The 12,657-nt window shown below is 35.9% G+C and overlaps 1 protein-coding gene across 2 annotated transcripts; it reads right to left on the reverse strand.

Annotated features, from left to right (window-relative positions):
* Nucleotides 1-67: 67 nt before the first annotated feature.
* Nucleotides 68-7,512, reverse strand: tbx16l (T-box transcription factor 16, like). Of its 2 annotated transcripts, XM_051893635.1 has the most exons (9): nucleotides 7,428-7,512; nucleotides 7,035-7,200; nucleotides 6,056-6,158; nucleotides 5,189-5,353; nucleotides 4,904-5,053; nucleotides 3,302-3,372; nucleotides 2,896-2,972; nucleotides 2,444-2,651; nucleotides 68-1,366 (listed from the first exon to the last, which is right to left on the reverse strand). In XM_051893635.1, the coding sequence occupies exons 1-9, from the start codon at nucleotides 7,510-7,512 to the stop codon at nucleotides 730-732; spliced, it is 1,662 nt and encodes a 553-aa protein (XP_051749595.1). In that variant the 3' UTR covers nucleotides 68-729. The 2 variants fall into 2 exon arrangements, with proteins under 2 accessions (XP_051749595.1, XP_051749596.1); XM_051893636.1 differs by lacking the exons at nucleotides 6,056-6,158; nucleotides 7,035-7,200; nucleotides 7,428-7,512 and adding an exon at nucleotides 5,436-5,956.
* Nucleotides 7,513-12,657: the final 5,145 nt, after the last annotated feature.

Consider the following 12,657-nt stretch of genomic DNA (forward strand, 5'->3'; position numbering starts at 1 on the left):
CTTTGCAAAAGGCAACTTTACAGTGCTAAGAAAAGTTGTTTGTAATGACTTAAAAATGAAAACTTAATGCAGAACACAGTATTTAGGTTTATTGTAAAAAAAGGCAACGCATAGAAGATCAGACATGATGGAGACAGCAAAAGTGTGATTATGGTCTAGATTTCTTTCAACATCATGAATTTCAGTCCACACTTCATCTTGCTTTGTAATGTGACATATTTCAAAGTGAAACTGGATAATCAAAGGGAAAAAAGTTTGATGGGAATTGTTTGGATTAAAGTGTGTGTCGCATACCAGATGGAGTGGGGCCGGATGCCAGTTTTGCTACTAGTTGGTGTTATTCAATAGCCTGTGCAGCCTAAATGATGTTAACAGAAACGGAAAATCATTTCATTCAGATTAAAGATTACAGAGATGATAAAACAAATAATAAGAATATAATATACACCAGAAACATTGATTAAGAAAGTAAATACAGTGAACTTTGGTTTCATGTTCACTTTAAAGTTTAGTAACAAACGGCTCAAGTAATTGCAAAACATAAATATGGACATCAGCTACAGCAAACAACCTCATATCGCACTGAAAATAATATTTACATTCTTCTGTTGGGAAGCCATTAGTGTTCAACATCTGTTTCGTAAACTAGTGATGCAGAGGGGAACAGATTGGAGCAGTGCAGTCTCTGCTGGACAAAATGAGGCATAATTAGATGATGACAGATAAACTTCATTTCCCAGTCTGCTGTTCACTATAGTATTCAGTTAATGGTCTGGCACTGACATAGTCCATCTGTGATCTGTGTTCAGTCTGGTTGTTCAGCATGCTGTTTAATGTGAATTGTTGATCAATGTATTCCTGAACAGCTGGATAAATCTGCGGGAGCAGCTCTCGTTCTGACCCACGGAGGTACTGCTCAGGGTGGGGGGGATTTTGCAGGCCTTTCCCTGATGGTCCAGAGGCTAACGGTCGAAAATGGATCCTGTTGAGGATGTCAGTGAGGGGTCTTGGATTAACATAGTCGGAGACTGGGGTCATCTCCAGGTTCCTCAGAGCACTTTCAGGAAGTTGCATCCGACTTAGTTTAGGAGGCAGAGGAAGGGGCAGCTCCACGTCAGGACATTGCCTTGAGGGATGGGGAGGGGTAAGAAAATAAGGCTGGAGCTGGATTATGGATCTGCCAGGGGTTTGAGAGGCTGGGCTGCTGTGGTGGTGATGGTGCTGCTGAGGGTTTAGAGGGCTGCTGATCTGAGATGGCAGTCGGCTGAGGTTGGTGTCTGCTGTGGAGGACTGGACACAGGAGCTCTGGGCCATGGGCAGAGATGCACAAAGATTATGGAGGCTGGAGGGTCTGGCTTCTCTGGGACTGGAAAAAAAGTTTTGACAGTTATTTTGACCGCTGACACTTCTGCATGTAGTACTTGTCCAGAAAGGAGTAAATTAAAGGGGAATAATCACTGTTTTGCATTCAAAATAGCCTTTCTTCAAAATAAAAGTTGTGATTTTGCCAATTAAGACATGTTTTGTTGATCCTGGAACAACATTCCTGACCCTATCCCTACCTCTAAACCAAACCCTACCCATAACATCCCTAAAATCAGAGGGAAATGATAGGTGAATAACACTGATGTAGATGCACCTAACCCTGGTTGTGAGCCTAAACTTGACATAAACTGTAAACTTGTCCCTCAAATCTGATTGGTTGATTGGAATGTTCCAGGAACAGCAAAGATGTTGAACCAGGAACATTTTGTAACTACTTGATGAAATTATGTTCACCGGTTTAATGTTTGAAAACAAAGAAATTAAGAATTTTACTTGTAATTCTACTCATTATTATTATTGTTACTATTATTATTATTAGATATGATTTTTTGTTTTACAGTACAATAGTATTATTACTATAGTAATATATTTCTTTATTGATTTGTGTATTTATTAGTATGTGGGGAAAAAAGTAATATTCAAGTAATAATTGTCAAAAACACTTGAAATTCAAGCTTTTTACAAGTCTGCATGTTCATTATTATTATTATTATTATTACTATTACTATTATTATTATAAGCAGTAGTATTAGTATTGTATTGTCATGTTGAATTGAATGGGTGTAAAAAACTCAACAGTGTGGCCTGAGACAACTGAACTGAAGAAATATATATATATTTTTAAATCTATATAGGGTGTAGACTAAGTTTTAACCCTTTATCTCTATGCTAAAATTGACTGAAAATTCACATTTTACATCTTAGCCGATATTTAGGAAATTTCTTCCCTAGGGGGTTTTCATCTTTGTCACCTTTTTCACTTCTGAATCTCTAAGATAAGATGCAATAGCCTACATAAGTTTAGAGCAAGAATTAGTATTTTACAGTACAATTGCAGCAAAATATTATAGCATGATTATAATGCGACATTCACTTCATCACGCAAAGCCAGACTCACCTGTTCAGGTGTCTGTTACTGAGGCTGAGAATGGTGTGGGTCTGCTGGGGTGAAGGTGCTCCAACCGTGCTGAGGTTTATGAAGGCTGATATGAAAGGGTTTGGGGTGACAGATGAAGCCACTTCTGAAAAATGTAGGGTACTGCTGCTGTCAACAGAGCTGGACACGGTCACATCCACATCCTCGTCTTTCTGTGACTGTCCCACTGCTATTGGGACAAAAAATAAGCAGAAATACTGAAACTAAATGTACACAGTTTATTTTTTAAACAGTCTGTCCAAAGAAAAACAGCTAATCAAGTAGTAAGTAAAATGTAGGGCACATGAATACGATCCTCACGATTAAGGTTAAGAATCCCCTCTACTGCCACCTGCTGGGCAACAGGCCATCACAAAAGAAGCAACACAGATGCATATGACATAAATCAACAATGAAAAAAAAGGAAGTCATACCATGCTCATTTGGTGTCAAATCTTGTTTGACCTGTCCATCTGAATCCTGGGTCTCTTGGGTCTCCTTGTCTCTAAACCTAATGAAGAGAAATTCTAAAAGTTATATTGACTTAAAATATCTAATTACCTATCAGAGTGAAGGTCAGGACAGGAAATAATATGTAAATTCTATTAAATACACTATGTACATTTGATTTGCCCTTTGGATGATGAAAATCTAGCTCATTTACTTACATGGTTGAAAAGAATTATACATAATCTCTAAAGGAGACATTTGTAGGTGAATTTTCCTGAATTAAAGAAAGAAATGATGATAGCTCTCCATCACTTTTTGAGGTGACCTGACCTAGTAATGATCTCTAATTAACCTGACCTAATTCATCATCTCTACTAAATTGTCTCTCACCTTTTCCTGTTCAGTCCATTGTCACGAAAGCCTTTGGCAAAGGGGTTGTTGTCAATCTTGAGTTTTGTAATCTGTGTTGAGAAAGAAAAATAAAGATTACCATCAGCAAAACCCACAGACATGCCAGTTAACACTTATAAATCATACAAAAATGGATTCATAGAAAATAATAATGAATCAATGGAGAAAAATCTGACACTTTGTGTTCAGGCACAAATGTTCAATTTTCAACTTCCACTTAAATTGATTTGCTGATAATTTGAGATAAAAATTGTTTTAAACTAGAAAAATGCAAGATAGAAGCATCACTTATACTTTAATACTAGATTCTATTACTGTACTAATTACATAGATAGGCTACACTGGATCTTTAGCCGAGTTTGTGTTCAACTCACGTATCACACAAGAATATATTGATAATAATTACTATGGTTATATTCATCTATATACTGATGCATCAAAGAATTCAGATAATAGAATCGGAGTATCATTTATTGTTCCAGAATTTAATATCAGAGTGGGGAGGAGGATCAATGAAGGACTGTCAGTATATATGGGTGAAATGCTTGCATTATTGTTAGCATTACAGTGGCCACTAAGAGCAATCATCTGTTCAGAATCGAGCTCATCGGTAACCAGTTTACAGTACAATAATTCAAACAGCAGACCTCTATTTTAATAGAGATGAGAAAAACACTATACATAATTAAAATGATGGGGCTTATGGTGGTATTTTTGTGGATACCAGCACATAACGGAGTTAAAGGAAATGAAATGGCAGATAAATTAGCAAAGGAAGTTACTAAAAGTAATCACGTTGATTTTACAGTAAGCATCAGCAGGGCAGAAATCAAAAGTATTATTAAAAAGAAATTGAAGGAAAGATTGCAAAGGCAATGGGAAGAAACAAGAAAAGGGCTATGGTTTCACGGAATTCAAAAGAAAGTGGGAAAAATGAGGTATACAGGGAGGGAAGAAATAATAGGAGGGAAGAAATAATAATATCGAAGCTTAGGTTTGGACACACTTGACTAAACGGAAAACTATTCAACATAGGTAAACAGGGAAATGTTTACCTATTCATGAAACTATTCAACATAGGTAAACAGGGAAATGTGATTTCTGTGGGCAGAAAGAGACAGTAGAACATGTTATGTTATATTGTCAGAAATATGAAACAGAAAGAAGAAATTTAATTTGGAAATTAGGAGAGATGAAAACGCTTTGTTTTAAAAGATATTCTGCGAAAAGAGTCCAAAGATATGTGTTATAATCTATTGTTTCAATATCTTAGAGAAACTAATTTAAGTAAGAGAATATAGGGTTGTTTTTTTGTTTTGTTTTTTACAATATAGGCTGTATGTATATTATATTTTCTGGTCCACACTCCATACCAGTTGGTGGCGGAAATGCACCAGTAAGTTGTTTGCCAACCGCCAATAAGAAGAAGGAGAAGGATCTTTAGCCTCATGAATTTGAGCCACTAGATGGCAGTGCAACTCCAAGAAAAAAAGAAAAGAAAAAAAAACATCTTTGAAGGCCAGCTCTAAATTTCCTATTTTAAAATACAGTATTCATGACATGTGAAATGTCTGTCCTCACCTCCTGGTTCTGGTAGGCCGTGACGGCTATAAAAGCAGCTTCAGGGAAGGTGAAGCGCAGGTAACCGCCAGGGTTGTGAGGGTTACAGGGGTCTGGAGACTGGACTATGTGTAGACGAGGCTGGTATTTGTGCATGGAGTGGAGAACCACCTAATGGAGGAGAGAAACAGAAGTAGAAATGGTCAAATGCAAACCTGAAAACAGAAAATATGAAATACTTTCTATGAATAAGCCTTCTTTTTGAATCTTTCAACCAATAAATTTTCCCAATTTCTAAAAGCTCACCAGGCCGTTGGAGTTGAGCGTGTTGTTGGTCAGTTTGAGCTTGTGGAAGGAGATTGGATACTGCATCCATTTCTCTCCTGGTGCAGGAGAGTCTGGATGGATGAAGAACCGATTGGGCAGGTGTGGATCGGTTGAACCATTCACTTCCCAACGATCCTTATTCCACTGTAACAATACAAGAGCATATGGATATATGTTAAGAACACAATTAACAATCATTAATCTATCGATGCTCATTCATTCATACATTTATTTTTAGGTCTTGTTCATAACGTCCAAAAAATTCAAACATCAGGTTTGCAGCACTATTATAAGGAATAGAACAGAGAGACATAATATAGTTTAATAGTAAACTAGTGTTGTAGTCCAGTACTGTTCAAAATGTTTTTGAAACTTTCGTATGCTCACCAAGGCTACACTTATTTGGCCAAAATACAGTAAAAACAGTAATATTGGGAAATATTATTACAATTTAAAAGAACTGTTTTCTATTGCAATTTATTCCTGTGATGACAAAGCTGAATTTTCAGTGTCACATGATCCTTCAGAAATCATTCTGATATGCTGATTTGGTGCTCAAGAAACATTTCTTATTATTAACAATGTTGAAAACAGTTGTGCTGCTTAATATTTCTGTGGAAACTGATATACATGTTTTTCAGAAATCTTTGATTAATAGAAAGTTCAAAAGAGCAACATTTATTTGAAATCTTTTGTACCATGAATAAAAGTATTAATTTATTTTAAAACAATCTTACTGATCATAAACTTTTGAATGGTAGTGTATGTGTGTTTGTGAGGGAGAATGTAGGGGGTTGAAATGAGTATGTGTGTATGTGCCATTAGGGAGGGGTGAATGGGAGGTACCTTGTACTTGCGGTTATCAAACGGCACCATGTCCATTATCACCACATACTTGACTTTAGGATTCAGTCCTGTCACTGTTACTTTGCAGCTGGGAAACATCCGCCTGAATTAAATGTACACCGGAAACACACCATAACAATTAGTCATCACATTTTACAAGACGCCCTCCATAAAGTGCATTTTGATTGGTAATTCTTTTAAAATTCATGTGCTTAGGAACTATTCAAATACATAAATGGTTCACTGAATGCACTTAAAGGGATAGTTCACCCAAAAATGAAAATTCTGTCATCATTTACTACCCTCAGGTTGTTCCAAACTTGTATAAATTTCTTTGTTCTGTTGAACAGAAAGGAAGATATTTTGAAGAATGTGGGAAAATTCTGGGGCACCATTGACTTTCATAGTATTTTTTTTCCCTACTATGGAAGTCAATGGTGCCCCAAAGCGGCCTGGTTACAAACTTCCTTCAAAATATCTTCCTTCATGTTCAACAGAACAAAGAAATGAATACAGGTTTAGAACAACTTGAGGGCGAGTGAATGATGACATAATTTTCATTTTTGGGTGAACTATCCCTTTAAGAACACCTCCTTTTCACTTTGAAACATGACTTTAGATACATTGAAAAATATTTAAGATTTCTTACACTAAATAAGTGTAAATCCCAACACAATTTCATTATACATTTGTTATATCACTACATATTATAATACATGATGGCCTGGTTTCACAGACAGGGCTTAGATTAGGATTAGGCCTTAGTTAAATTAGGACATTTAAGTAGCTTTTATAAACATGCTTAGAAAAAAACAAACATTACTGGTGTGCATCTTGAGACAAAACAATGGCACTGACGTATTTTAAGATATGTCAGTACAAGTTTCTTTCAGTTAAAACAGCTCAAACATGCATTTTATTCTGGGACGGCTTTATGTGAAACCAGGCATAAAAGTACCAACACCGCATAAGTGCATACCTGCCAGATTTAGTAATCAGCATCTCTGTGCCGATACTGCTGAATTTGTCCCAAAGCTCACGATCTTGCAGTGATACATGAACTGGCAGTGAGGTCAGTTCAGCTTCAGCACTGCTCATCCTGCCATTGGTGCTGTGCTGAGTTCGGCAGATGGGTTCCTTACAGTCTAATCAATAATATAATCATTTCACATTTTCATTCACCACAATGTAAAACCTATTTACAACATTAGTTCTCCAGCATGACATTTGCTTGCTATTAGAACACTCCATTTAGTCATTTTGAGGGTTCTCCCTCTTTAAAGTCTTTTTGAAAAACTCATAATACATTTAAAATGAATCTGAAATTGAATTTGAAATTCTCAAAATGTGAGTAATGTAAAGACAGTCTTACCTTGTGGATAATATCCATAGTTATTAGCCAAATGATTCATTTGGTAAGGTAAGTCCAGCATAGGCCGTTCCTCTGGGAGATACATGACCATGAGACCGGAGCAACAAACTAAAGAGATTTGTCCAGAGGTTTGTAGCTTCCAAAGCCAATGACCTGCTAGGACTTTTCTTAGTTTGCTACCTTTCCATTACTTCAAAGAGGACAGAGGTGTGTATGTGCACTTCTGTCAAAACATCAGTCTCGTCTTTGATCTGTCTCTTTGTCTCTCTCAGTTCCCAAGTTTGTGCTCCAGCCTGCCTACAAAGGTGTGTAGAACCAACATTCTCTGGATCTGGGGGAAAGGGGGGTGCATCTTACTTTGGAGGCCAAGGGTTCCCTAACACTTCCTTCAAAACACAGACTCACACATATTGGTGTTAATCACCCCAGCAGTTTGTCCCCTCATTACTGCAGGAAGTCTTTACTATTTATTGGCTCTTGGTAGAACTGTCAAAGTTCAGCATTTAGTGGATAATTTCCAATCTTGAATATTAAAATAATGCATTAAATATAGTTTCAGGTCATGCTAAGGGCCTGAGGCCTGCCTGACAGAATAATCCTGGACAGCAGTATGTATCTGTATGACAACCTAAGTGCATATTTATACTGGTTTTGAATGTGTTTAGGCAGTTCTTGGTAAACACCTCCAAGTTTATTTGCAAGTAGTAAAGGCCTTAAGACTATACTCTTAACATGTGGACACTAGCGAACTTTATATACAGTCAAACCAAAATTTTTTCAGACACCTTGAACATTTCATTCATTAATACAGTTTATTCACTATAGTTTAAAAAATGGTAATAAAATATGATAAGATCTCAAAGGTATACTGTGTCAGAAAAATTAATCTTAATTATGTCAGATAACACTTAAGAAAAACATGGTCTGGTCAAAGTGTATGAATAATTTTTCGTCCCAAATTTTTTTCAGTTTCACCGGTAGTCCACTGTATGAATAATTTTTGGGTATAATATGTCACAGTTTACTTTATTTTGCTATCCTCACTTACATAAATTAATTATAGTGTCCTGTACCCACTAGTAAAAATATATCAAAAATATCAACAATGTCTGAATAATTTTTGGTTTGACTGTATACATATAGTGGTATTTTAATGGTCTTAACCATTTTAATCACAAATCACAGTCAGGAAATTAGCAAGAATTGCACAAATACTGTAGATAAAGTAACTTAGCATGGAATCACCTTCCCCTTTGTTTTTTTTTAAATGTTTAAGCCATGAGTAAACTTACAGACAGCTTTTCACAAGAAGAAGAGTCAGTGTTGTTCTACTCAGTGTTGATCAAACAGTTCATGAGTAGTTGAAAAATGTCTCCCAGTTCGTTTGAGTTTAATGTGAGACCAAATATTCACTTTATGGTCTAAATCTGGACTCTGACCAGGCCAAAACATGAGCCTGATGGACTTCTCAAGCCACTTCTTGGTTGTCTTTGCAATTTGGGAAGGAGCATTGTTTTGTTGAAAAATAACATCTGATCATTCCTCTTTAGATAACTTCTCAATTGTGGGAAACAAGCCATTCTGCAATATTCTCCTGTACTCCAAAGCATTAAATGACTTTTCACAGTGAAGTAGCTCACCAATACCAGCAGCTAAAAAGGCCCCCACAAAGACAGCTCTTCCTCCATGCTTCACTGTGGTAGAGACGCATTTATGATTATATTTCTCAGCAGATTTTTGAAGACACCGCTCTGGAGCATCACCACGCAACTTCCCATATGTTCTGCCAAAAACTTCCTAATTTCCTGACCAATAATTTGTGGTTAAGACTATTAAAAGCTTAGTGTTTAGCCATTTTGGGCTTGGCCCATCTTTTTTGCCCAAGAGTGTATATTGTCATATGTGTAAAGCATAACTCACATATAAGTCATTTTCAAACAAAGTAGCTTTCTGTTGGTCAGCGCAGCAATTCCGCATGACCGGCATGAAACCATTGAAAACTCTGCATGGGAAAATCTTTCATCTTTTTTTTTTTTTTTCATCGAAATTCCCAATCGCATGAATTCCTATTAAAATGAAGGGTCTTCAACAGTGGGTCCATTGTTTGAGCTCAAACCAATTTTGAAAAAAATAAAACAATAATAATAATTAAAAAAAAGCTGAGTTAATCAAGCTAAAGTTTCATTGTTCCTCCTGTAATATTTGTTTGTTTAAATACAAGAAAATTAAAGTAAGATTTAATGTACACATATGCTGTATGTCTCTGTACATCAATATAAATGAAAAATAAAAGCAAATTACAAATTATTTTATGTTTTACATCTAAATTGATGCATTAAGAAGACGCTTTTATCCAAAGTGACTTAAAAAAGCAATTCGTCAAAGAGCCAACAATATTCGTAATATATAATGCCAGGCTTATTAGACAACTAGATTAGGAAGCAAGCTAGAGAAGAGAATACAGAGAAGAAAATGCTTTTATGGATTTTAATTTATTTTAATGGATGTGCAATGCAAGCATTATAATGAAGTATGTAAGTACATTAAATGGTATACATATATTATATGTCAGACTTGATGTGTAACACTAATTTTAATATAACAGGGGTCACACAGTCTGTCTATCCACCAAGGAGCCCTTGGCTTGATCTAGTATCTGCCCTAAACTTTCTCTCATTTAGTGTTTTTCATTCAAGGTAGTTTACAGTAAGTCATTACTAATCATCTTGTTAAGTGTTTTGCTAAAAAAGATGCTGATATAGCAGGATTGGTCTCCCAGAATTGAATCTACACACATTATGCCAGCACTCAACAACCATTAAGTTTAAATGATCCCAAATCAGCTAGATCAGGTGAATACTGTTTCATAAAAGGCAGTTTCCAGCTCCCTTAATGTCTAACTGTGAAATTCAGTGAACTCATGGCAAATTAACAGAAATGTCCATTTATTTGAGCTGCAGATAAGCTTGCTACGTGCTGGTGCAACTCAGATAGGCCACAATCTTGTTTTTATCAGCTAACATGGCCAAAGCAGTCACAAACACCCCCCAACCCCACCCTAACCGGGAGTCTGTCTCCACAGTAACCGTGGGGGGCCACTCCCATGTTAGCCAATAGCCCTTTAACATCTAGATGCTGCAGGACAACTACGGATGTAGAATCAGGTTAATTTGTCACAGCTCACACATGAGTATGAGGACAGACGCCCAGAGGTGATTTTTTGGTAGTCAATCAACAATTGGCAACTGTAATCCATGAATCTGGCATCTATTGCACTATTGTAACATCATGAGATCCATCTTAATGATTTAAATATTGGAGATAAATTGAATAAAACATTGTCCATTAGTAAATGTTTTGGTAAACCCCTCATACAGTCACAATTTACATCTCAAGTGGTATTAACTATTTTTTTAGTATAAGATATAATATGTTTTAAGGTTATCATGTAATGTAGTTTTATTACATTATTTTTATTGTAATATACACTTTTGGCTAGATAACAGCTTAAGAAACCAATATAATATGCTTAAAATATGTTTTTCTGGTGCAATTTTAAATTTATTCCAGGGGTGGGGGAGTTTGGGTGTGGGTTCACACACTTTGCGTGAGAGCGAGTCCTTGTGCTAAGTAACTGTTCAGGGTCTGATATAGGGAATGAATCTGATTGGTCAGCAGAGTGAAGGGCAGAGACATGATAAGGATGGAACAGCCTTTGTGTCATCATATGCAAATGAGCAGCGAGCATTAAAACTCAGGGGGCAGCGTTTATGATCGCTTAACAGCATGGAGACAACAGACTTGTGAAAAGACGGGTAAAGGTGACAGATGAAGGCAATTAAACAGTTTTTCAACACTTCCTGCTGGAGTACTGAGGACGCAGACCTAAAGGTGAGTGTGTCGACCGGTGACTATGAACTACAGGATGGCAGCTGCTCTTCCTTTCAGATGAATAGACCCATGTGGTGGACCTTCCACAGGTGTGATAATCTTTCAAGATTTGGAAAGAATTTCTGCAGGAGAATCTTTCAGATACACAAATAAATCGAACAATTTTGAACATCTGAAGTTGATAATGTAGATAAAGAAACAGATATGGAAAACTTTTTCTTTTTTTTTATCAGTTTCTGTAAATTGTTTTGGGATATGTAATTTTAGTTCTCTAAAAATATGCTGACAATGTTTCTGAAAAGAATGTTTAATCTTTAGATAAACCAAACAATAGATCATTGAAAATGTCAGAAATAGTAGATGTGAATGTTTCAGTTGATTTCCAAAGTGAAAGTGTTTCATCAGTCATGCCCTCTAGACAGGATATCATCGTATACTGTAAGTTCATTATTGAGACACTACAGTATAGATGATGTACTACCCAGGGGGGTCAATGAGCTTCTAAAAGTTTCCTGGACCCACAAACACTGTGACAGAGAGTGGCGATAAAACCGTTACCATTACTGAGTTTAGTAATGGTAAGGGTTCTGTTGCCTTCTCTCAAAAATCATCTGGATATGAGAGGACAAAGCACATGTCAAGTGAGGAAGAGAACTTCAAAGCAATGGATGATGCAGTCAAAAGTGAAAGGATGGATAAAAAGACCAGAACAACAAACATTAAATGGATTAAATCAACTAACAATGCAATTCTGATCATTTTTAATCTATACAACTATATAGCCTATAATGTGTTACATGAGACTGTCGTGTGTAATTTCAATAAATATCACTGAACAATGAATTAAATGTTCTGCTTGTTTTGTTTTTATTAATGTCAACTGTGTTTTAAAAAAAAAACCCTTCATAATCTACTCTTGGCTATAACTTTTACACAGAGAGTCTGTAAAGGTGGAATATGTGGTTGGTAAAATGCTCACACTTTAAAAAGAAATAAAAAAAAGTTTCTTTATTGGCATCTATGGTTCCATGAAGAACATCCATGGAAACTTTCCATTGCACTTTATACTGGAAAAGTCTCTCTAGATTAAAAAAATACTTTTCAGACTAAGGTAAAAATGGTTATTTTAAGAACTATTCACTGAAAAGTTCTTTGGGAAACCCAAAATGGTTCTTCTATTGCATCACTGCAAAAAATAAATAAATAAATAAATAAATAAAATAATGAAGAAGAAAAATAAAATACACTACTGTTTTGGATCAGTATGTTTTTTATAATTCTATTCAGCAATGATGCATTAAATTGATCAAAAGTGACAGTAAAGACATTTATAATTTTA

The sequence above is a fragment of the Ctenopharyngodon idella genome, chromosome 5, assembly GCF_019924925.1.
Source record: "Ctenopharyngodon idella isolate HZGC_01 chromosome 5, HZGC01, whole genome shotgun sequence".
Classification (NCBI taxonomy): Eukaryota; Metazoa; Chordata; class Actinopteri; order Cypriniformes; family Xenocyprididae; genus Ctenopharyngodon; species Ctenopharyngodon idella.